This window comes from Pectinophora gossypiella, chromosome 4 (assembly GCF_024362695.1).
Source record: "Pectinophora gossypiella chromosome 4, ilPecGoss1.1, whole genome shotgun sequence".
Classification (NCBI taxonomy): Eukaryota; Metazoa; Arthropoda; class Insecta; order Lepidoptera; family Gelechiidae; genus Pectinophora; species Pectinophora gossypiella.
This window is the reverse complement of record NC_065407.1, coordinates 10,491,826-10,519,474: the sequence shown is the minus strand read 5'-3', so window position 1 is coordinate 10,519,474 and position 27,649 is coordinate 10,491,826. Positions and strand designations below refer to the sequence as shown.

Sequence of the window (27,649 nt, the reverse complement as noted above, 5' to 3'; positions counted from 1 at the left end):
ATTCGTCAGAAAATAAATTTAAAGCTCATGTGAAGCTTACTAAAGTAAGCAAAAAAGCTTATGATTACCTGATTGATAAAATTGTCTGCTATTTAATGTGTTCCTCTAGTTATTAAATAACTTGTAATGTATACCCTCATTGATTTAGAGATGTGTTGCTGTTGTCATTTCTTCTCCTCAGCCATAAAACCTTGCGAAATGACGTAAATTCAAAAATTATACATTGACCTGACAAGTTTATCCATGATAATTACGTTGAATAAATGATTCTGATTTCATCATCCGTTCTAGCGTTCTCCCTTTATGACAGGGTCCGCTTACCTAACTTAAAGATTTGACAGAAGCGACTGCCTGTCTAACCTTCCAACCCAAGGGAAAGCCAGTCTAATACAGGTTAACACAAATAACCTCCGAAACGTATTTCACGGGCATGTGGGTTTCTTCACTGGTTTTCCTTCATCCACACACACATGGATATTATGATCACACATTACGGATAATATTATCTGAAATATTAAAATACATTATTATTGACAGCCTCCGTGGTCTAGTGGTTAGAGCGCTAGGCTCACAATCTGGAGGTCCGGGTTCGATTCCCGATGGGGACATTGTCGAAATCACTTTGTGAGACTGTCCTTTGTTTGGTAAGGACTTTTCAGGCTTGAATCACCTGATTGTCCAAAAAAGTAAGATGATTCCATGCTTCGGAGGGCACGTTAAGCCGTTGGTCCCGGCTATTAGCCGTAAAAACACCTCCACCAACCCGCATTGGAGCAGCGTGACGGAGTATGCTCCATACCCCCTCTGATTGATTGAGGGGAGCCCTGTGCCCAGCATTGGGACGTATATAGGCTGTTTATGTATGTTATGTATTATTTATATTATAATATAAAGATAATGAACTACAACGTGCTCAAGATTATCTGATGTTACTAGGAGATATTTACGACAAAGATTTACAACAGACTGTCCTCTTGAAGACATAAATAACGTGATCTCCTCAGAAAGGAATGTTCCACGTGTAGCTGTTAATACCTGAATAGCATTATATTTGGTCACTGGTTTCCACATTTCCGTATAGACTTATTTTTAAAATATTTTATTTGTGGATCATCACCAGCCCATTAACGTCCCCACTGCTGGGGCACGGGCCTTCCCTATGGATGGATAGGGAGATCGGGCCTTAAACCACCACGCGGGCCCAGTGCGGATCGGTGGTTATTAACGACTGCTAATGAAGCCGGGACCAACGGCTTAACGTGCCTTCCGAAGCGCGGAGGAGCTCGAGATGAAAACTTTTTTTTTTGTGGTCACCCATCCTATGACCGGCCTCTGCGAAAGTTACTTTACTTCAACAATCGCAGATCGAGCGTGTTTACCGCTGCGCCACCGAGCTCCTCATGTGGATAAGTGTGTGTAATTAACAATAAAATGTGTTATATTCATCGACAGTGGTTAAACCCGAACCAATAACGAATCAAAGATAGCTTTTATAAAAATAATATTGTCAAAAGGTCAACACCTACAGATCACCAACCTACACGTTCTACTGCTCTTGTCAAATAGGGATAAAATAATGTATCCAGAGATATAAGCAGGTAAATACATTTTGGTTTGATTCTTATTCGAGTATTCCATCCATGCATGTTTCATTATTTATAACGTACCCACTCTATTTCATATTGTATTACCTTCCTTATCCACCTTAATTATTGTATTATTTAAGATAATAAACACATTTTTCATTTTCATTTCGTTTCATGCAGAATTGGAAAAATCTTACAATGTCAACGTAATGGACCAATGATTTCTTGTGTGTATAAATTAAATAAGTAGTTGAAAAAAAAATGGGAATTGATAAATAAGAAAAATTATTATTTTATAAAAAATTAACATAAGATATTTTCTGATGAACATCAAGATAATAATTACACTTGTCTAAACATTGTTCGTTAGTGTTTTTTTTTTAACGTTGGGAAATGACGTTAGTGTTTTCCTAAAGCAAATCGTGACTACACAACTACACAGTCACAGTTACTACCATCTATCAAGATGTTGTAGCTAATGATGAGTATTAGTAAAAAGTGTAAATAAAAGTAAAGATAGAGACATTGAGACCAGGCATTTGCCCCACAGTGACATTAAAACCATCATCATCAATTTAAGAGCCACGCTCTTGTCGGTGTAGCATTTTCCATTCCAGTCTATCAAAGGCCAATACCTTGACTTCCCTATAAGACACGATGTAAACCTTTTCTTTTATCTGAAGGAAAACTAGAAGGAAAGAGACGAAGGGGAAGACCAAGAAGAGCTTACATTAAAACTATCGATGTATAACTATAGTAACATAAACTGAGAAAAAAATATTTTGTCGATCAAAATTTAACATAACGTTCGTATTTCAATATGGTACACGTGACGAACTTAAACTTTTTCTCATAAATGGGCCACGAAGTAGGGAAATACATATTATAAGTTTTTTTTTATAACGATGACGTATCATGATCCCTCAGCATTGTACTTGATCCCAGATTTCCATCGTAACTGAAATTCAATATAACCCCTTAGGGCCTGTCCACATCACCACGGCACGACGTCGTCGCCGTGGAACGGTGCGGTGCCGTGGCGCGGCACGTTGCCGTAACGTGGGAATTTACGTTGCCGTACCGTAAAAATGTACCTCACGACACCGCAAAGTTACACGTTGCCGTGCCTTGTAAACTTTCGGTACATTCTTCACCAAATAAATAACAGTCTCGTTGTAGATATGGACCGCACAAAATGTATTCTGCTTCTGTTGTGTGTGTAACTTTGCGGTGTCGTGAGGTACATTTTTACGGTACGGCAACGTAAATTCCCACGTTACGGCAACGTGCCGCGCCACGGCACCGCACCGTTCCACGGCGACGACGTCGTGCCGTGGTGATGTGGACAGGCCCTTAGTAAATAATAGACTCGTGTCGTATACTCGACATCGACCACTGTTTATTGAATTCACTTAGTCCTACACGCGGATATGTTTGCATTTCTTCTACTATTTAAATAATGAAATACTCAAAATTACTATACTATTTTAGATATTCTGTTTTTCATACATACGGAATAATCCATGAGCTATCCCTGACAAAAAGGAACTATAATAATGTACGTAATGTCTTGTGAGTGACATTGAAAAGCGAAATCTTTTCGCTAACACTTCCCAGATTTATTCAAACTGGAAGGGAAATTAAATTTTTAAAAACCTTTCTCGAGTTATTATTTAATATAGATAACCCTGCGAAATTTGTATGACCCTTTAGCATATTCTTTTAAATTGTTTAAACCTTCCCTGGACTATTAAGACTATTTATTTCAAGACTATAAAATTATCCAAATCGGTACGAGTACAACCGTTCTCGAGTTAGCGAGACTAAAAAACAATTATTATTTTTATATATAAAGAAGATTTAATTTCAAAATACTAATAAGTACTTAATTATATCTTCAAAATGAGAGATTGTTCTCCGAAATATACTTAACTTTAAATTAGGGACACAGAAGTATACCCCCGTCTTGTATATATGTCTATAAATTAAGTTACTGGTCAGCAAAAATTTAGTATCGATCGCCATCGACTCGCAAAGAAGAAGAAGAATTAAGTTTAATTTCCTAGTGATAGACAGTTAGATGGATAAAATACTTTATTGAGCACAATGGACACAAAATACAGAAATAAGGACAATATATACAGAAAAGCACAACAGGCGGCTTTATTGCTCATGCAGCAATTACTTCCAGGCAACCTTTGGATACAGGATTTTTTTGTACAAATATAATAGTAGTAGTAGTAACGGCCTCCGTGGTTTAGTGGTTAGAGCGTTAGGCTCACGATCTGGAGGTCCGGATTCGATTCCCGATAGGGACATTGTCGAAATCACTTTGTGAGACTGTCCTTTGTTTGGTAACTTTACAGACTTGAATCACCTGATTGTCTGAAGAAATAAGTTGATTCCGTGCTTCGGTGGGCACGTTAAGCCGTTGGTCCTGGCTATTAGCCGTAAAACACCTCCACCAACCCGCAGTGGAGCACCATACCCTCTCCGGTTGATTGAGGGGAGGCCTGTGCCCAGCAGTGGGACGTATATAGGCTATTTATGTGTGTATGTTATGTAGTAGTGCAGCATAGACAGTTTTTTTAAGTAATGCAAGGAAGCAATTCTTGTGATATACCGCAGGCACCGAAATCGAAAACGATAAACAACACACCGAATTTTCTACATACAAGTTCTGATCGCATTACATTAATAAAACGGTAGCTATCAATTCGATTCTCCTGTTCAATGAACCTCGTCATCTTATCCTAGGGACGTAATAACGCATACTCCATCTACTTTAGAAAATAATACACGATCAGCCAATATCATTGTATCATAAAAACAAAGAGTTGTTTAGAACCAGACAGGATCTTTCCGTCTATGTACAATCAAAGAGCAAAAGTTCAGTCACTGACCTCAGCGAATTATTCGTAACCAGTGGTGAAATCATGAACCATTAGTTGTCATAATTATAAAGTTTTGTAGGTGTTTTTGGTCTAATACAGAAACAACATGCAACCAGAAGGTCTTAAGTGCAACCAGTTTATTTATTTATTTATTAGGCACATCAACAGTACAAACACACAACAATTAATAAAACTTTCTTAAGGCTAGTACTAGTGTTTGCATCAATTACAGACGTGCACAACTTATGTAATTAACATGTATGTAGAATTTGTTTAAAAAAAAAGTTAATTTATTACTTTGCAAGAAACTGATTGGAGTTTTGCAGCGTATCGTACGTTCACCACGGGCTGAGCAGTGATTAATCGTACCTACAAAAAGTGAACTAGTATCTACATAAACAGCCTATATACGTCCCACTGCTGGGCACAGGCCTCCCCTCAATCAACCAGAGGGGGTATGGAGCATACTCCACCACGCTGCTCCAATGCGGGTTGGTGGAGGTGTTTTTTACGGCTAATAGCCGGGACCAGCGGCTTAACGTGCCCTCCGAAGCACGGAATCATCTTACTTTTTCGGACAATCAGGTGATTCAAGCCTGAAAAGTCCTTGCCAAACAAAGGACAGTCTCACAAAGTGATTTCGACAATGTCCCCATCGGGAATCGAACCCGGACCTCCAGATCGTGAGCCTAACGCTCTAACCACTAGACCACGGAGGCTGTTCCACTAAAACGGCACCTCCTAGTATCTATAATAACAGAATTGATTTAATAATGACACAATCACTTCCGTAATCTCTAATAGGGTGAGCAAAGTCATAAGTAATCAAACACAACTTTCAGCTACTTTTGATATGAAGTCTTAAGTTGGATATCATGAACCTTAATCAATAATGATACTAGTATATGACCTGATTGTCCATAAAATAAGGTGACCCGTGCTTCGGAAGGTACGTTAAGTCGTTGGTCCCGGTACTTACAGATTTAAGTACGTACTCGTTGCACGAGTCACGTCGGCCTTTGGCGGCTCATTAATAACCCTGACACCAGGGTTGATGAGGTTGGTAGATAAACCACCTTACAACCCACACGATAGAAAAAGACTAGTATATAATAATAAGTAAGTACCTTGGTACTTTAAGTCGAGCCGAAGGCTTGTTGCTCGACTTTTATGTACTAGCTAATCGAATTTATGTTCCCGATTATTCCTAGAAACGCGTAATACGACCATGAATAAAATGAACATCTTCGAACTAGATTATCTGCGACTATAAGGCCTATCATCTTTATGTTATCCTCAATACGCGATGATGAAATCTGTATAGCAATATCTGAGGAACATCATGAACCTTTACGGCTTATTGTTATATGTTATAGTAATATCAAACGTCGTAACCGAGATAGCGTTATTATGACTATATTAAAACGCATATTAGATAAACATATCTACATAATATAGTACGCATGCTTTATAGGCCTCACAAAAGTAGCTTATATTTATTAGAGAACAAAATAGTAGTTTATGACGTCATTATGCTTTTTTTAAATACAACATTGCTAATTGACATTCGCGCATTCAAAAATAGGTGCGCAATACCAACAATAGTCTAATAGCAATATTGTATTTTTAGATGAGTTGTCTCAATGTCGCCTTATAACCCCCTTATCTTATCTTATATAAAATTTACAACGCAAAATGATTTAATAATTTTATTATTCATTTCAATTATGCCACATTATGTTTGTGTGCGAGCCGTGATAGCCCAGTTGGTAGAATGATTGCCTCTCACTTTGAGGTCGCAGGTTCGAATCCAGTAGAGGCCTAAACCAATGAGTATCGAATTCGTTTTCAAATTCATGTTTGGATCATAAATGATTATCACGTGCTCAGCGATGAAAGAAAACATCGTGAGGAAACCCACATTCCCGAGAAATGCAATTTTCGAGGGTATGTGACCTGACCTGTATTGAGCTGGTTTTCCCTTCGCGGATTGGAAACTCAGATAGGCAGTCGCTTCTGTAAAAAACCGGACCCTGCAAATCTTCAGGTTAGGTAAGCAGATGTGTTAATGTGTGATGTGTGGGTTATGTATATAGGTTAGGTATATATTATATTTGTAAGTATGTTATATATTTATTTTATGTATTTGTTGTTAAGTTGTATGCATAGTTTGTACCCGCAATCTTTCATTTTTTTTTTACCTTTTTCCTCACCTTATGGTTGTCTGGAAGAAATCGCTTTAAGCGATAAGGCCGCCATTTGCCATGTACTTAGTTAAGAGACTTTTTGTAATTATTTCTTTTTATTTTGGTGCAATAAAGTGTATTTGTATTGTATTGTATTGTATGTGTGAAAAACGGGATGATTGGGAGAGCATTATCCCGTTTTTCAGACAGTCTGCTTCAACCTCCCTAGGTTAAATGAGTTCCTAAGTTAGCAGACATTACATAAACAAAATTATGTTTCGTTACCTACAATAGCCTTCAAAACTATCAAAAACATATACATATTATATTTGAAATAAGGGAGGAGAGTAACTTTTAATTTAATTACTTTTGACTCGATAAAATAGTAACGATTCCTCCGATCTAGAGAATTGGATTGTTCCAGTTTACATTGAATAAACCTGGAATAAAGTGACAAACTTTAACACTGCATTGTGTCAGTGAGAAAAATGTTGTCAACATTATTTTATTAGTATCTCTGACTGACTGTAGTCGTCAGCTTATTTCATTTCACAGTGAGCTGTGGTGACACAGGTATTCAAATCAATAGTGATAAAAACAAAACCCTGTGTTGCGCGCCACTGTCCGTTAGTGATGTAATAGTGTCATAACTGGCCCGAGTATGGCGAATACGGTGATACTCGTCACTCGAGTACAATATTATTATCTCATAAGTGTTTTTTTCTTTTGTAAAATTATATTTATAAAATTACATTGTAATTATAAATACAATTTTATTGAAATTCATTTAGGTTTGAACTTTGATTTTAGGATCTACTTACTAAATAATGAGAATACACTACATCACCGTTCTTAGATATACTACGTGGTAATCCAATAAAAGCTCAGCCCTACGAGTACTTTTTGTCCTATATATTTGCTTAAAAAATATATAGAATGTTTTAGGCTTTTGGTTAGTGGACTGCATTATGGACTGTATTTCTTTAGAAACAAATGTCTATATATAATAGACAAAACTACCTATATAGATAGGTTCAAGTTATTTCTATATTAATCTCATATTTACAATTCAACTACCTTTAAACCCCAAAAAGCTTGTCTCGTCATCATAATATTCAGTCACTAATTCGAGTACATATAATATTCGACCGGTTACGTCACTACCGTCCGTTCTCATCGCCGAGCAGACGAGACTCGTCATAAGCCTGACTAAACCTTTATCGACACACGCCTCCGATGTGAAATTCACCTTTCGTCTAAAGCATAAAGTTTAAAATCCAGTGAATATTGACGGTAGTTTCCCTAAGACTATTATCATGGAATCGCATGAAGCATTGTTAAGTTTCCCAATTTTAGTACCGGTGTCGTTAGGTGGACCCTTATTAGATTGCTGTGTTGGGATAAACTGTGACCTAGCTTTTGTATTGTGTTTTGTACCTACTGTTTATTTTACTTTATTTACTGTTTATTTTACCTCTTTTATGAATATCCCTTTGAAACTAGATTACGTTTAGACAGAGACACGTAAACCCAAGATCCGCAGATAATAAACAACCTGCTGCGAACCCAAAAAGAAGAGGGACTAGGTACAAATCAAAACCTAATCATCAAAAACAACAATATAAAACAAACTCATCTAAGAAAGCAATATTGCTATTTGACATTTGTTTGCATTGCGTACTTTTATATGCGTCAAATTTCAATATTCCTTTTTTAGATGTATTGCTTCGATTGCTTGTAGCCTTTTTAACTCCCAGTTTATAGCTGATTAAAGACTAAAAAATACGGAACGGTAAATATTATATGGTGAGCAGTTATTTGAAGAATTGAACTTTGCATTTAAGATATTTTGATTAAGATAAAATAAAAAAGCATTTAGACATAAAAATAAATTATACATTTTAAAGTAATTCTAGGGTTTCATAAGTTATCTTTTTATGTATATACCTGTCAAAGTAGAGTTATATAGGAAATCTGACTACAACCACTGTTATGCACACAATAAACCAATATATTTTTCATTTTAAAATGTAAACAATACATACTACGATTGTTTTAAAATCTATTAAGACTGCTGCGAGTAAAATAAAGTATTGTAAAGCGATTTCTGTGTACAAAGTAGAAATAGGTGTATTATTCCAATATTGGCTCGTTGACGTTTAATATAAGGCTGTTTGTTACGACTTTCGTTCGCTAAACAAATTGAACGGAGGCGCAATATTACTGATCCGTTTTCACTTGATTTATTTTTCAAATACCGCTTCCCTTTCGGATATTACCGCATTCTCGAAAGATTACGCTGGTTTGTACTGAATTCAGCGTTTTTGTAGTCCCTTTTGTTGAAATATATTCCGTCGGCCTCATTTGTAGCGGTGTTGTGAGTTTGGAAAGTTTATAAATATTTAGACATTCCGAGGCGGGGGAGTATTCGAAACCCTCATAAAATTATTATGCAACGTTCTCTATGACTTCATCAGCCTTAGTTTGCTTGACAGACGGACGGAGGCTCGCAGAGTTTACGTGTAAAGTTTTCCTCATAAGCTCACCGCAGGGCGCTCCCCTATCAATTGCGAGGCAGTCCCCCCCTCTCCACTCCCCCGCACCCCGCGATGTTCCCTAATGATCCCACTTGTTAGGGCTCAAGGCGGACCTTCGGCCGTGTCACTTGGTGAATAACAAATTCTAAGCTGATCTTGCTACGCCGTAGCATGTAGCTCGTAGCTCGTGGCAATCGCTGTCGGCCAAATAATACGCATTATGGAGTTTATGCAACAAGCATTTTTCAAGACTGCGTTATATGTATTTATTTTTTTACCAAAGGTTAGGGATACTATTGACTATTTGTGTAAGATATGTTATAAGATAATAAATGATACCCGACTGCCGGAGGGTATTGTGTTTGACAGACTTTATACCTATATTTGTTTTTTATTTATTTTTCCTATTTGCTTTACAGTTTTATTATTACACGCGAATACATAATATTTTAATGTCATTTCTATAGGTAACTAATTACAATGGGAATCTACGGTCCATAAATGCATGTTCACTTTTCCTTAAGAAAACGGAGACCATTTGCCAATACGAGTATATCTATGCAACTCGAAAATAATATTTTTGATGTAATTTGTTCTGAATAGTATAATATAGTTACGTACATACATATATACCCTATTTGTGCGTTTCAGCTAAGTATTTGCGTAACAATTTGGCTTTTACGTGTGTTTTTTCTGAACCCTATTGAATGTTTGTCGTGAGCAATTGACGGGCCATTTAACGCGTGGGACCTGAGCCTGGCAGCATATTTTGCACTCAGCCTTTTAGTGCAAATACAATAAAGAATGCCTAAATAAGTGACGAGCATAAATTCAATTCACGATAAACTGTAGGTTTTAAAAATATTGATACCTGACCGACTATGTAGTAGATTCTAAAGTGAAAACGTTGCTTTGTCGACATTTTTATTGTAAAACGATTCAGTTTACAATCAGCAATATTAGATAATTATCTATATCATCGACTAGCAAATTAACGCTGCTTCTCACGGACAACATTTTTTTGGATTTAATTATAAAAAATATATTATATTTATTTACAACCCACTACAGCGTCCAAGTTTGATTTTTTTCGATCTTTTCTCTTTGCAACTTAAGCAAAAATATAAAGGAATTGAATATTTATTTTTGTATATCAGAATGGAAAAAAAAAAATCACAGTCTCTGCTTATATCGGTGGGAAACGGGCGTAAGTTTATGTATGTATATACTACTATTAAAAAATTAACTACTTCTATTATTTCTCTAGTTAAGTAATTTATTTTTATTTATTTATTTATTGTAAGTACCTAATTCAACTATAATTATTTATATAATATATTGATTAATTATTTATCTACGTGTATGTATGTATATTAATAACGTAATTATTTTATCATAGTAGACTCACTATCGAACTGCTGTGTGGCCTGCGCAAGGAGCTCAGCAAACACGCGGTCGGCGAGCGGCGGCTGCGACGGGCGGTCGTCGTCGCTGCTGCTGTAGCGGTCGCCAGACCACTCGAGCGAACGCTGGCGCCGCACGCTCGCGCCGCTCGGCAAACCGCTTGACAATCCGCTCGGCAAGCCGCCTGACAAACCGCTCAGTGAGCCCGCCTTAGCGCGGCGCCCCGCCCGCTCCATCCTCGCTGTGTTCATGTCATTTTGACAGCGTCTGTGGGCGAATGGAAATTATTTTTACTAATATCAAAAAACTATGCTTCATATTATTATTATGGTTAATTAAACCAGGATTTATATGATGGACAACCAACATAATTTTCTTTTTGACGTGACTTATTGTAGGTTTGCCGCAAATGGCATTAAATACTTGGCTCTAACCTGGTACAAAATTTAAGACAACAGGCCTGAGGGTGTCCAGTTGGGCGCGAACCTCGGCTCACGGCATCGACTGAGAGGAAGAATATTTGAAAGATTAATCGACCCTAGCGGGTCGATAGTGATAAGCGCTCTATTAAGGAAAGTTCAAGGACAAACAGCATATAAAACATGTTGAGGAAGTAGAACAGAAAAACAATAATTACAGGTTTTATATATGTATAGGTTTATAACAAAAATAACGATCAATATACTGAAGAGTACCATATAATACAATACAATACAATACAATACAAATACACTATATTATAGTATTTCACTATGACACTAACTTACACTTTTTATTTCACTTTTTTAGTATTGGGACGGTGAGTTGTTTACTTTATATTTACGAGTAAAATTTAAAGTTTGAAAATACTGGCGGCTTGGTGAGTTTGCCACCTCGACTATTCACGATGCAAGTAGCTTAACTTAGTAGAATATACTTTACTATACTCTTCTTCTACTTTGCGAGTCGATGGCGATCGATATTAAATTTTTGCTGACCAATAATTGGCCACGCTTACGGCATTGTCAGTGGCTTCGTAAAGGTCTTTAATAGTGCAGGTGTTAGGGCACTTAGGACAGCACAAAAGGTGAGCCATAGTTTGTTTACTCTCTATAAAAGTTCTATTTCATCAACTAGCCTAAATGAGATGAGTAGTAATCTAATTGGGTAAATTTTTCCAAATCCAACACGATCATTGATAATATTTTTATCACAGATATTTTACACAACCTTGCAGTCAATGCAGGTGAATCTTAATATAAAATAATTTCGTGACCTACTTCGATATTTTAATATACGTTACCTACTTATTTTATATTTCATATGATTGCAATAAAATACTGGAAAAAAAACTGTTGTACTTTTATCTTCACACATATAGTAATCAGAAAATTTACCAAAACACTATAAGTAAACTCTTTAGAAACTTTGATTTGCATGTAAAAACATTCATAAGTATTTCAACTAACCACCACAACTGAAACTAACCAAAGCAACGCGACACAAATACCTACTCTACACAAAACTCGAACCCAACTAAAACATCGTAACGTTACATACGAACAAAGAAACAGTACTAAAGGACAGAAAGTTTGTTACAAACAAAAATATTTACGTTTAATTCGGAATCAACTGGGTAGATAGGAGTAAGCCCTTGCGGCAAACAAAAGAATCGAGTCTATATTTTATCGGAGCTGTAACGACGTCGTGAGCTGGGAAGAACAACTGTAATAAAGAGCCTACAAGTTGTTTGGTTTGCGAGGGACATAAATAGAACTGGTGGAGTGCGTGTCCTAGGCCTAATCCCGTGGATTGCGCAGTTCCACCGCTACACCACTGCGCGGAGCGGTCTGCTTTCTACTATTGACACATAGGCTAAGAACCCGAACCCGTCAAAAGATACAGATACATCCATCGCAAGATGAATTAAGTACTCACGCCTATTCGAGCTTCCTTTTTTTGTTTTTACAATCTTACATTTAGTATCATAAACATTTTTCCATAGGTGCTAAAGCAAGTAAAAACATAGATAGGCAATCCAGATTTCTCTCGCTCGAATTAACACGTTAATGAAGTCACTGACCCATACTAAGCCAGACAGCCATTGACTCTGAGATTGCTAATTAAATGAAATAATTAAAATATCGGACTGTATTCAACACGATACTTTTAACTTTAAATAATCAAATTAAACAAGCACAGTTCAAAGTAATTGTCAAAATGAGTATTTTGTAATAAAAATGGTTTAAAAAATTCTAAAACAGAATATTGGATAGGTTTAGCTAATTGTAAGTTATCTACAAAAACAAGCTTTGAATGCAATAATAAAATGTATAAGTGTAGAAGTATAACATAGTAAATACATTAAGACGGCGATACACCAAACACAATGATATAACAGAAAGCTCGGTAAGGTCTGGGTACTTAGTTGATTTTGCGATGGATGTACTTCTGACTACCCCAATTGGGATATTGCCGTGAGCTTATGTTATGTTAAGCGTTAATAAGACCTTTTTGTACTATTCTGTTGTCTTATTTCTGTATATTTGTCCATTATGCTCAATAAAGTATTTTATCTATGTTTTTGAAGTAATATGCTTGTAGAAAACTTGGATTTACTCATCTAATTTATTAATATATTTAACAGTTTATTGTACACAGAACAGGATATAAACCTGCTAGTATTCCTGACACCAAGGTTGCATAGGTTGGTAATCAACCTCCGAACCCACACGATAGAAGAAGAAGACTAATTTTAAAACACGATAAATTAAAAAAAATCGTTACATGAGCCATGTCAGGATCCTTTGGCGGCTCAATAATAATCCTAACACCGGGATTGCTGAGGTTTTGGTAATCCACCTCACAACCCACACGATAGAAGAGAAGATTAGTTTTAGATCTGAATATATCTAATCTAATATACATATTAACATTTTTTTTAAATACATACATTCATATATACATACACCCTTACTTACATAAATATATATAATCTATAAGCGTAAACATGCATATAAAAAACAAATAAATAACCAATATATTATATAAATACCAAATAAATTACTTATATAGAGAAATATAATAATAGTAATAGTTAATTTATTAATAGTAGTACTATACATATATAATTAATGCCTATTTCCCACCGGGGTATGCAGAGACTATGAAATTCCATTTGCTTCGATCCTGACATACTCTTGCTTCCTCCACATTCAGCAATCGTTTCATACACGCACGCCGGTTCAAAGTAGATCTTACTGAACCTTTTCTAAGGACATCACCATTTTGTTCAATGTACGACCTAATATTAATATATAAACTAACTAACTTATTACTATAACTACTTCTTACTAATTATAACTTTAATAGTAGTAAATTTAAACGTTAAAAGTAATTAAAGTATATTTGAACAGACGTAGAAGGCTGTAGCTACAATTGTTAAAGTTAGCTGCACTCATTTCTCATTTTGTATCGGCAGAATAAACAGAGGCGGTTTCATTAGAGATTCGCCGACAAACCATAGAGCTTGGAAGCGTAGCGATCTGAAAATAAAAACAACATTAATTTTAATCCGATTTACTAAAATACATATATATAGGGCTACTGGCCGAACAAACAAACAAACGCCTCTACCAACCCGCCACCAGCGTGGTGGACTATGTTCCATATCCTCTCCGGTTGATAAAGGGTAGGCTTGGGGGGGTTAAAATGGCCACATCGAAGCAATTCATCTAAGAAAGCAATATTGCAATTTGACATTTGCGCATTAAAAGTAAGTGCGCAATGCAAACAAATGTCAAAAGCAATAATATTGCTTTCTTCAATGAATTGCTTCGATGTGGCAATTTTAACCCCCCTATTCCCAGCAGTGGAACGTATAATACATATTTTCATGATATTTTTTGTTACTTTAAAAACCTAATTTAATGGGGTTCGGACATGGTAAACCCAAAACGTAGTAACTCTAACATTTTCCACCTCCAGATGTTATTCTTTTAATTAGCAACCTAAGCCCGTTGTCAACTCGCTCACGGTTCTTTAACCACAGGTCTGAGCTCTCATTATCGTCTGTTCCATTTAACCAGCAATTCTATTTGTTCGACTTTTTCATTAAACTTGCGATTCTGTCTTAGCTAGTAATCGTCTAATGCGCTTTAAAGGTTTAGACGAACAGTGGCGGGTTGTAATATTTGAGTCGATATGCAATCTGCCACATATAAATCCATGCACGGTTTAATACAAATAGAAAATATGATAAGTAACAATGTTTAAAGAGGATAAAGACTTTTTTTTCATTGGTATAGATTATACTTTATCTATATAACTATCTATAACTATATACTACACTATATAACTATCTATAACTCCACATATACGCGACTTCGACCGCGTTAACTTTAGTTAGCATTGCAGTGACCGCTTTGGACGTCCTTGGAAAAAAGCCTATGATGTCTTTGTATGTAAGTTCTAAAAACAATTTCATCATGATTGGTGCCTAGAGCATAAAAGCGTAGCAGGAAAATTCCACTTTCACTTTTGTTATAGGCTTTCAACATTTCCCATCTCTCTAACTAACCTGGAGATTTGACAGATTCGGTTTTTTACTAAAGGAACCGCCTATCTATCCGCCCAATCTGCGAAGGGAAAACCAGTACAATATAGGGTAGGTCAGCACCGAAATTTATTTGTTGGGAATATGGGTTTCCGCACGATGTTTTCCTTCACCGCTGAGCACGAGAATATTTGGTCATCATAAGCTCACGATTATTGAGGTAGTGAGAGGTACATCCATCGCAAGATGAACTAAGTACCCGCACCTCACCGATCTTTCTGTTAGACCAATTGTTAAAAGTAAAGATTATGATTAATATTGTGTATTTTTAAGTTTTGTCTAATCATTACTGAAGTCTATGCGACCGTCGCAGGCTAATAGCGCGTCTGATGGACCGCTCGGTTTAATATAAAGTAGATTCTGTTTACTCGCTTATGTCGTAGCGTTAATAAATACCCGCTCTACTACACTTTCCGCTGTTCCCACTCAATATTTACTTGCATTATAAATTATTTACAAGTTTTATTGGGTTTTATGTAACTGTTTTGACGTTACTCCCGATCATCTAATTAATATTAATTAATAACTATTTTAATAAAGCAAATAGCTGTACTTTATGATGTTCATAAAGTTTCGTATTGATTTATAACTATATTGGCCGAACACATTGCTGTAAGTACTTTATTATGTCAAAACGGCCATCATAGCGTGCCGCTAGTTTAGTCTTTCTCTGAGCATAGTTTACTTGTGCAACAAGTAAAGCTATCAATTGCCGCCTCATTCCATCATTTGGCGAAACAAAAAGACATTACAGAATATCCGCACAAAATTGCGGTCACGTATAAAATAAGCGGGAAGCCATAGGGAACAAGACAGGCATATGAAATACGAGCGAAACGCGCCAACTCTGTATTAAAACTGCATCCACATACGATGACCTTCTTTACACACGCTTTGCATGGAAGTCCATGCAAAATGCATTAATGTTAGCTCTGAGTTACGCTAAAACGCATGTAACATACCTAAGCGTCACTTTATACATATTTATTATAGTTACGTCTTTAGCGCGGGTCTAAAACAAGTGTAACGTAATTTTATTATTTAATTGTAACCATAGCAGCGTGATACTATAGTATGCCCCATACCCACGGTTGAATGACGGTTGAGGCTCAGCAGTGGACTTAGTGTGATTGTGTTTATGTTTGTTGAAGTCATTAGACCCTTCTATCACACATCTGGGGGGGTAAAATGGCCACATCGAAGCAATTCACCTAAGAAAGCAATATTGCAATTGACATTTGTTTATATTGCACACTTACTTTTATATACGCAAATGTCAAATTGCAATATTGCTTTCTTAGGTGACTTGCTTCGATTTGGCCATTTTAACCCTCCTGTAAATAATTTATAAAGTAATTAGGTGTCGTTCATTAGCTAATCTCCAGATAATTTGATAAATGTAGATACGTTTGTATTTTATTCTGATTTTGGATGTCAACTAAAAAAGAGTTTTTCATTATTCAATCTACAAAGAGGTGGTGAAAATTGTTGTAGACGACACAGGATTAGCATAAAATTTAAAGTCACCTGAAAGGAGAAAATAAAACTTGTATCGAGTCATACATCGCATACTTTGTCAAATCCCTGGAGATTCCTCGTACATGTGGATTACGTCTCGTTACAGAAGATATTCTTAACGAAACGTTTTCAACTCTTGTTACTGTATGCTTATCGGCTTTAAATATATGTTTTGTGCGTAATGAGCACTTTGCCACCGGGCGCAATTTGCAGCGGGCATTTTGACTTTACAAGTTTAAATTAGGTTTAGTTACAAGTTTTTGACAATTACGTACCTGTATAAATTGTAATATTGTTTACCTAAAAATATAATACTACTTTATTTTGGTCTTCACTATATTATTTATGCCGTTTTAGTTCGTATATAAACGGCCTTCATGGTCCTGTGACTGAGCGTTGTGCTAACGATCCGGAGGTACTGGGGTAGAATCCTAGTGGGGGCAAATCACTTGCTTGGATAGGACATCGATTGTCCAAAAAGTAAGACAATCCGTGCACGTTAAGCCGTTGGTCCCGGTTACTACTTACTGATGTATGTACGTAGTTGTAATGTGAGTCATGTCAGGGGCCTTTGGTGGCTCAATAATAACCCTGATTCCAGAGTTGATGAGGTTGATAATACAGCTCACAACCCAAACAAAACATTATATATGAATTCTTCTTCTATCGTGTGTGTTGTGTATATATATATATATATATAATCCAGCTATATATCCAAGATCACACCTATTTCCCGTTGGGGTAGGCAGGAACCACGGAATCCTACTTACTATAATCGTTATACACCACCATAGCATGGACATAGCGCTTTTTCTCGTTAATCGAAGTGAGTACAAATCATATTCCACCACGCTGCTCCACGTTGCTTCATAAGTAGGTATTCCGGTTTTCTTCTAAACAACTTGTGAGTTTACTTTTCCCATAGATACATATAACGTGTATACCAATGTACCTATCCAGTATGTTTATAAATACGTATATATTCGGCCTACCGGGAATACGTATATACCGGGAAAATGATCATCGATACGAACTTTTACGGGAAAATGACCGTTAATTACGAAACACGTGAAAATGAAATAAACAAGTTCATTGCTTACTTTATTCGCAGGTAGATCGATATTGTTACGGAAGTGCGTTTCGGGATTGGAAGGAAAATCACCAAGCCAAGGGAAAACGAATTCATTATCTACACACGCGGTACTGCAAATACACAGAACTACGCGTTTTAACTTCGTCACCGTCACTTCACCGTTATTGTGCAATTCCGACGATATTGCAGATAATCCAATCTTATAACGGTTCTTATTCTGGTTTACGAAATCATACATAACTTACGAGTTTGATGATGTATAATTACATAGAACAGCTAAATGCATTTGTACCCTGTCATTTTCACCGAATCAAACGCGTGTTACGGCTGGCCGCATACCAATGAGGTTGGTACTATACTGTAGTACCTATATATGGACAGATAGTTTGCTAGCTTTGTACGAAATGATTTGATTCACGCGCACATACACACACACATATATATTATTCACACAGACCAGTTATAAGTAAAACCGTACGAAAATATGGTATAAAACACAGAACTCTTTTCTACTCAAACTACTTATGTCGATTGAAACTTGGTGTACTATATTAATAATTTATTATAAGTTAGCGTGTTTTTTATAAGTTTCATTTTAATAAATAAGATTTTAATTTTAAGTAAGTACATTTAGTTTTTTATTTTAATAATTTTTAAATTTATTTCATTATTCGTTAAAAATTTTTGATTGTAATAAGTTTTAATTTTAAAGTGACATAATTGTATCTAACAAATATTATCTTACAAATTGGCCCGAAATAAATGCATTTAATTTTTTTTTTTTTTATTAATGACCGATAGTCTGATCATCAGTCATCATAATAGTTCGCTTTAAGCGATAAGGCCGCCATTTGCCATGTACTTAGTTAAGAGACTTTTTGTAATTATTTCTTTTCATTTTGGTGCAATAAAGTGTATTTGTATTGTATTGTATCACATGCATCTCAAAACTTAATATCATGTGGCTTCAACGCCCTGTGACTTGGGGCTCTGCCCACTCTATTAATGATCACATACGAGAGTATATGTAGCAAGTATCTATTAATAGTGAAAAGCACGTAAACACCTTTTTGAACATTACTTCGATTTATTTCACTAAATGTCAATCCAGCTAAAAATTAAGTTTTATTTTTTTTATCTCGATTAAAACTTGCGAGACACGCAAAAATTCACATTCAAATGTGATTTTTCAAAAGAGCGCATGCGCTATTTTCACTAGAAGACGACGATATGTGTACAAGTAAAACTATTCAAAGAATATACACAATTAATTGCATTCATTGGTGAAAATAGGATGAATGCCGTAGAAATGAGGTTTTTGCGTAGCATCTGCGGTGTTAAGTTGAGTGATAGAGTGATAAATAGTGTGATGAGACAGAGATGTGGTGTAAAAGACGATATAGTGACTAAGATTGATAAGGGAATGTTAGGTTGGTTTGGACACGTAGAGCGGATGAAGGGTAATATAATTGCAAAAGCGGTGTATAAAGCGAAAGTTGATGGTAGGGCTGGCAGAGGAAGACCTAGAAGGACTTACATTGACCTAATTGGAGATGTCCTAGATAAGGTTTAATACGATCTACTCTGAACCGGCGTGCGTGTATGAAGCGATTGATGAATGTAGAGTAAGCAAGAAAAGTGTGTCAGGATCGAAGCAAATGGAATTCTATAGTATCTGCTTACTTATTTATTTTATTTATTTATTTATTTATTTAAGGAAAACCAACAGTTATAAAATACAGAAAGTAGACAAAAAACATAACAGTTGAAAACTAATTACAGGTTTCCACTGATAATACCCCGGTGGGAAATAGGCGTGAGTTTATGTATGTATGGAATTGCATTCATTGGTACCTACCACATAATCTATGCCAGTATAATTGTGTAGCTACCATGGTATCGGCTGAGACAGATGGGACCGATACGTATTAGGGGTTAATTAATTTATGACGTGCCGATAATTAGATGTCCAATATGTATTATTGCGGATCATGACAGCTTGGTTGCAGCTTTGACTTACATAACACCATTTACCCTAATATGAATTATGTAGTACGTGTCATAGAGTCACGTACGATACAATTATCGTAATAATAGTTGTATTAAACATGATATTGACAGGAGAACTGATGCTAGATAGGTAGAAGTGGAAAGATGGGAGAACAAACAATGCCTACTTTAAGACTTATTCTAGGACCATAGAATAAATAGAATAAGGAATAATACTACGTATAGAAAGGCAACTTTCCGCTCCTCACCAGCGTCTGAGCTAAGTTTTCCTCACCCCCCTCAGACATAGTTTAGTTTTCATTTGTATAGCGTCAGACGTCACACACATTTGCGCGTGTACGATAACGTCAATGTGTAGTGTCTGTGTAAAACGAGTTGTTTTGTATGAAGTGTCCTTTCTATAATGTGAACTTTCTATGTCATCGTATAAAAATCATTGGCATAGAATAAAAACTAATATTACGGATAGAACGGTAACCGTGCCTATTCGTATTGGGTTGAATATTTTTAATGTATAGCATGACGCCTGCGCCAGTATTCCCGAAGGGGTAGGCAGCGTGTATAGTATATACACCCATTCCTTGTCAGCTATTCTTGTGGATGTTTAAATGTAATAGAGAGTGAGCTAATTGTCATTAACCGTCATCTTCTGATATCTTACATCTTATTAGAATGGACACAAATCGTCTGTGAGAAAATATAACAAAGTAAGGAATTAATCAATTTTACGGATTAAATTAATTTATTAAGTTTTTTCAAAAAGGTGCATAAACTTATGTATTATGTAATTTATTTCTCCAATGTGTGGGTAGCCTTTTTTACCTGATATAAAGAAAAGAAATAAAATAAATAAAATTATAAACGCTTTGTATGAAAAATGTAGCTCCTTAAATTAATTTAATGATAGCACAGCTGATGCGAAGAGGATTACCATCATCCAATGAGCGTCACATACTACCTCTGGGGAAGCGAGACCGTATTAGATTAGTGCCGGAATCTTGCCCGAGTGTTCTAACTACCCGTCATTCGCTGGACTATGCGAATTTAATAAACTCAGTCTGCGTCAGAAAGACATAACTCAATTTACGTGCGGTGTTCATGGATCATATGAGTAGAAAGCATGAATATTCAACGTAATTCGCGGTATATGGGTTTTTTTTATTTATTTATTTATTTCAAAAATTAAGTACAGACAGTGATTAAACTAACTAGCATCGTTAAACCATGGTTTGTGTCGATGCTAGGTATCTACGATGTCCGTCTTACATTATACATAGATAAGTAGGTAACAAAAACTTGTGGGTAAGCAAAAGGTAAACAAACATTTTGTGCAGTTCGTGTCTCGGCTACGCATCGCAGAGCGCAAGCAAGTGATATGATAACTACAGTTATAATTTTACCTATAAAACTTATGCCTACTGGCCGATGTGCATAGCAACACGGCAGTGGTGATGGTTGCGCTCACTGCTAAGCCGGACCCTCCCGCCTTCACCTCCGCCGCGTACTCAGAACCGATATACAGGGAGGCACAGATAATGTTAACTAGATATGTACCTACTTATTTTAAATTATGTGGATATTTTAATTTTATTATTAATTATTTATTATTATTTAACCTGAAAAAACTATATTTTTATTTATTCTAGTAATATTGTTTACATTTTGTAGCAATTATGTAATTTATTTATTTATCTTTTTGTATTTTGTTGGTATAATATGTATTATTTATATAAGTTATTGTTTTGATACTCTAGTTGTTTTAACAGTTCATTTTTTAATGTATTAGATAAGTTGTTTTTGTTTATTTTTAATTTAGCATGATTAGGTAGTTTATTTATTAGGTCTGGTAAGATATATTCGGATGTTCTTCTGCCATAATAATTGTTATAACGGGGCTTAGTTAGTATTTTATTTGTGACTTGTCTTGTTATCTTAGTATGTGTTGTTGGATGCTGTATTTCTGTTCTAAAGTACTGTTCGGTAAGCATATTCAATTTAAATTTGTCATGAACTGGTAAAATTTTATTGTACATAAAGATCTCATTATAGCTTTTTAATTGATTTTTGATGTTATGTGGTGTAATTAATTTTAGGATTCTTACCTGTAGCCTATATATTTGGTCAAGGTAAGATTTAAAAGTCCGTCCGTAGCTGCTGAGGCCATATGATATGATGCTTTCAGCCAAAGCTTTGTACATAGTCAGCATTAGTGTGTAGGGTATTCTATTTTTGATTATGTAGAATTTTGCCAGTATTGCCCGTAACTTACTACATACCTTATTAATGTGATTACTCCAATTAAATCTATTATCGATTACAAGGCCAAGATATGTCTGTTCAGGTACTTGTTGTAATGTTCTACATTGACATAATGTTTTATTACAGGAACTGAGGTGTAGGCAATCATGGCTGTGAACTTTGATTTCCACTTTGCCTACGGTTTTATTGTAGCTTGAGTGTATGTGCATTAATTTAGTCTTCTCAGCATTAAGAACCAGACCGGCGTCATGAGACCATTGACAAACCCTATCAAAGTCTTCTTGTAATTTATGCATTGCAACATTGAGATTTGAATCAGCTGATACCATACATGTATCGTCTGCATATTGGTAAACTCCGCAGCTATGTACAATATTATTTATGTCATTGACATATGCCAGATAGTGCAACGGTCCTAGCACCGAGCCCTGGGCTGTACCCTCTGTAACATTGACGGCATCGCTGATCGAGTCACCTATCTTAACCTTATAAGATCTGTTTGCAAGATAAGTTTTGCACCACTCCAATAGTTGGCCTCTAACTCCACTGTCCTCTAATTTATCTAGAAGTGTATCGTGTCTCAATGTATCGAACGCTTTGCTGTAATCTATAAATATAAGTAATATGTGTCTTTTGTTATTAAGGTGGTTATTAATTTCATCAGAGAAGCGAGATAATAACAACGTTGTACTCTTTTTGGGTTGGAATCCATATTGCTTCGCTGACAGGATTTCGTGTGATCTGTAATATTGGTGTATTTGATTACAAAAATACTTTTCTACGATTTTATCTATGGCTGGAAGCATGGTTATTGGGCGATATTTAGAGTAATCTTTGTGATCACCTGCTTTAAAGATAGGTCTAACCATTCCCACTTTTAGATCATTTGGATATTGTCCAGTCATCAAGCTTGTATTTATCAAGTCCGTTATAGCGGTTGTTATTTTATCTGCTATCATTTTTATGTCTCTGGGTCGAATACCATCTATCCCTGGAGCTTTATTGCAATTCATTGACTGAATGATTTTTTGCACTTGATGATGCGTAGCCCTTTTACAAAGCATAGATTTGTCTGCTGGCTTTCTATACAACGATTCATCTAACAGTTTGCTGTCGCAGTTGGGAATAATATTTTTAACATTATTTTGAAATTCAGTCGCAAAGTTATCGGCTATATGTTTCTCATTGCCACAATTTTGAAAGGCCTTCAAAATAACGCTATCGATGGAATTCGCAATTTTACCCGAGATTTTATTTAACAGTTTCCATAGTTTCTTTGGATCGGATTTACAATTATTAATTTCATTTTTATAATACTCATTTCTATTTTTATTTACTAATTTATAAGTTATATTTCTTTGCTTCTTATATTCTGATTGTAATACCATATTATTCAAGTCTTTTTTCCATTTTAAAAACAACTTATCTCTATTTTTGCAAGATTTTATTACCTCTTTATTGACCCAAGGTTCCACACTACGCTTAGAGCACCCGACTGTACATGAATATTCTGCTTTTTTATAACAATCTGTAATATTAGTTTTGATAAAATTATATATAAGGTTAGGACATTTCATATTATTTGTTACGCTCCAATCTATTTTATTAAGTTCATGTTGCAATTTTGTATTATTTATTCGTTTCACTATCTGTGGAGCAACCTGTATATGCGGCAAACCAAGGAACGCGACTGCAGTCATTCTGTGATCGGCCAGTATGGTACATAGTGCGGCTGAGCGAACGTCTTGTATGCGTGATCGGACAAATATGTGGTCAATGCATGATTTAGTTATTTTATTATGTTTATTTATCTCAATTCTTGTGTAGTCAGTGATACCGCATACAAGACCCCGCCCGTACATCATGTCCATATATGATTTCTTTGCAGAAGTATCGATTTTTAAATTTATATTGACATCACCCATGACTAACAGTTCAGTGCCTTGGAATGTTGAGATTATGCGGTCAATTTCGGTAATAAACGAGTGTTTATTTTTATGTGGTGGTCTATACACTGCGCACAAAGTTAGAGCGTATTTCGGAAGTGTTGTAATTCTACCTGCGATACATTCGAAGTGAACAGTACTAGTTTTTATGGAATGAAATTTGTGTTTATTTAGAATATATATAATAATTCCGCCGCCCTTTTGTGTTTTTCTGAGCTTTGTATGCATTGTATACCCTTCCAAGCTGTATAGTTGGCTTAACATCTCAGTTATATTGGCTTCAGTCAACACAATTACATCAATTTGCTTTTTAGATTCACTTATTAATAGTTCTAGTTTGCAAAAATTCTTGATCGTAGACCTTATATTGACATGAATAATTAACAAATCGTGATGAGAGCTACAACTACCTACGCATTTATCAAAGTGATTTATATCAATACAATCATACAATTCAATTACATTGTCCTGTAAACTGTCCATAATTTTAAAAGAAAGAGTTAAATATATGTATCAAAGTCGAGTACGTACACTTAACCAAGAAGAGAAGAAATATCACTTTCGCTCCTGATATTTATTACTTTTTCGTTGTCGGTTTTTCTTGCTAAGACTCTTCCATCTTTACACCACACGTACTTATAGATGCCCTTCAGGTCATTCTTAGCCTTTCCCAAAAGATATCTGTTAAATGGGGTGAGTGCTTCACGTACGTATACTCGTTCAGACCCGGCAGACTGATTAGTGCTAGGTAGTAGATCCAGTAGCTGAATAGTTGAGTAGCGACTATTAGCTATCCAACGAGATCTTGCAGCACAGTCCTTCATCTCTATCTGCAGTATACCTGGCTTTCCCTTCCTTGTAGGTAGACGTTTAATGGCGCTAACATCTTCGATATTTGTATTTATAAGTGCGCTTACCTTCTGTACAACTTTTGATAGGTCCTCTTTTTCAGTATAAGGTATACCAGCTATTTCAATCTGTTTAGCCAGCTGAGATTGTTCCATCTCATTAAATCGTTGTTCTAGGGCTGCAAGTTTGGTATCTAAGTGTGTATTTTGGTTTTTAAGAGCAATTTGCTTCTTTTCTAAATCTTTAATCTTGTGGGTAAGGCCGTCTAAATTAATGGAGAATTCCTCGATTTTATCACTTGCAAATTGTACCGATTTAATAATGTTTTGAAGCTCTCGAGTAACTATCTTGTTCACTTCTTTATGTATGTCCTGCAATATTTTCTTTATATCAATAGCTGGGGCTGTCTTGCCAGATGCCAGACCATGATCAATTTCTTCATCCTCTTCTTCATCGCTCTCGGTTACAAACGATGATTTCCTCGATGATGACTGGTGGCAGGTTGTGCAAACCCACTCCAGAGTATCGGCCATGCGTAGGGCTGTGAGTTGCTTCCCTGTAAGTCCTGAGCAGGCGGTGGTGGCATGCACTACTATTTCGCATCTGCTACATTCCAACCCCGGGGCTTTTTTCGTAACATTCTTTTTACACACATTGCACTTTTTCATTTTGGCGGTATATGTAACACAATTATAAAGTAGGTGTTCTCGCGATGACAGACAAGCGTAGAAGGGTGTCGCCTCTGTTGCTTATTGGCGCTTGTAATTAATTAGTTAATTAGTAGTAATACAGTTAAAGTACATAAAAAATATTATTGTAAGTAAATTCAGCTTAGGTAAACCAACCCAACAAAATGAGACAAATAGCTGTCCTTAATTATACTTAGTATAATATTGCCAAAACTTGTTAATCAGTTACTTATATCAACGAAGCCACAATCATATTTATTTTCGGTTGACTATTACTATTTATGTCGATAAATGTTCTATAAAGTATTCAATCTATGTAAACTGGTTACAAAATGAATAATTTGCAATTAGTTATTGTTTTTCTTTTTAATTTATTTGACAGCTACAAAAACTTAGTTCACCTTTATCCACTTTCCTCCACTAAATCAGCCTGCTAACTAACCAAGCATTCATGGAACGCCGACTGTATAAATGACACCATAGAATCAGATGTAGGTACTATACAATACACTTAGTATTATATCGAATAGTTTCCACGCGTAATGTAGACCAGCCAATCTGCATGACTATTGAATGCAACGTGTATAATTAGAGATATATCGAGAGTAGAGGTATAGAGCACGACGTCCACTAATGTAATCCTGCTAGCTAATCTGATATCGAGACAGGCCGGCAACTCTACGCCAGATAATTGGGTTGCGTTTAATCCCCACAATGCAACTTTAGACTCATTTCCCGTGTCCAATATAGCTCCAGACTAAGCCTCCACATCTATCTCCATTATTCATTAAACCTAGACACGGATTAAAAAGCTTTTGTGAGTGAATTTATGAGTGAAAAAGTTTTGAGCGGTCGTTTTCTAAAGTAGTACAGTTTGTATTGTTTTTAAAGTATGTGGATACTTAAGGACCATTTTTAATAATTATATATTTTTTTTGTAAATCTTTATACTAACACATTTTCTAATATAATTATACGTCCTACGACGATGTTTCTTCAGAAATATATCATCAGTCAATTCGTAACAATTTTAGATGAACCAAATTCTGGCGTTTCGTTTGTCACAGTTTGGAATTGACGCGAATAAAAAAAACATTTGGAAAGCTTACAAAAACACGAATAAACGATAATTGAATGTTTTCCGTTTTCAGTATTTAGCAATTTCACGCTGAGTAAATGCAATAATCTACGCCACAGTAGATAATTCAATTCCAGCGTAAATACATGGGCCGTTACCAAATTTCCTTTGAGAGATGGAGCGTGCACCCAGCCAACTGCGAGCCGGCACGTATCTCTGAACTTCGGAATTCCAATTTTGAAAAGTTTCCCAACAAGGGCGATATTGACAGCGAGTGTCAGAGGCCTACGGGTCATCCTTATTCAGAAATCAACTTTATTTTTATCGCGCTGTTCTTCACTTTCCGCCCAATAGGTGTTTCTACTGAATTTTTAAACGAGTTCAGGATATAACTTTTTTCTACCACCCCTACGCACAATATCTACGCAATGTTTAATATTTATCAAACAGATGAAATACTAAACGGATACTTACAAGTTTCAACTTTTTATGTCATTTAACGTAAATATATTTTTCTTGGTTCGAGTTTTGATTTAAAAATTCTTACGTTGTTTTTGTTTTATATTGTTACAGAAAACAGGCCAACTATACCCGCAAAGTTTACATTTCCCTTACTTGTAATGTAATGTAAAGATTTTGCTTAAGAAGAGAGCGCGGAGAACACGGTGAAACATTAAGAATGCATGATCGTGTACCAAGTAAGTAAGTAAGATTAATTTTGTGGTGGCAAGAAGACAAACTAAGAAGTATCCTCGTAACCTACGTAAGAATACACTGTAAGGTGATCGAAAATAATAATATGTGAAGAGATTTTCAACATGAAATTAATTGACTCTGCCACTACTTGGGTATACTTTTACCTTCCTATTTTAGATTAATAAGAAATAATTTAGGTACGTGTTCATTAGTTACTCAAATTCAAAAATATCTTTATTCAATAGGTAACATAGTTACACTTTGAATCGTCCATTTTACATAACGAACGTCTCATCCGCCTAAAACTACT

General features: G+C 35.7%; 1 protein-coding gene across 1 annotated transcript in view; it reads right to left on the bottom strand.

The window, feature by feature from the left end:
* Positions 1 to 27,649, bottom strand: part of LOC126366442 (uncharacterized) — a 148,095-nt gene that overhangs the window by 110,715 nt on the left and 9,731 nt on the right. The window contains exon 2 of the mRNA XM_050009549.1: positions 10,612 to 10,874. Coding sequence (XP_049865506.1) covers positions 10,612 to 10,858 — 247 coding nt within the window. The 5' untranslated portion in view covers positions 10,859 to 10,874. The remainder of the gene's footprint in view (positions 1 to 10,611; positions 10,875 to 27,649) is intronic.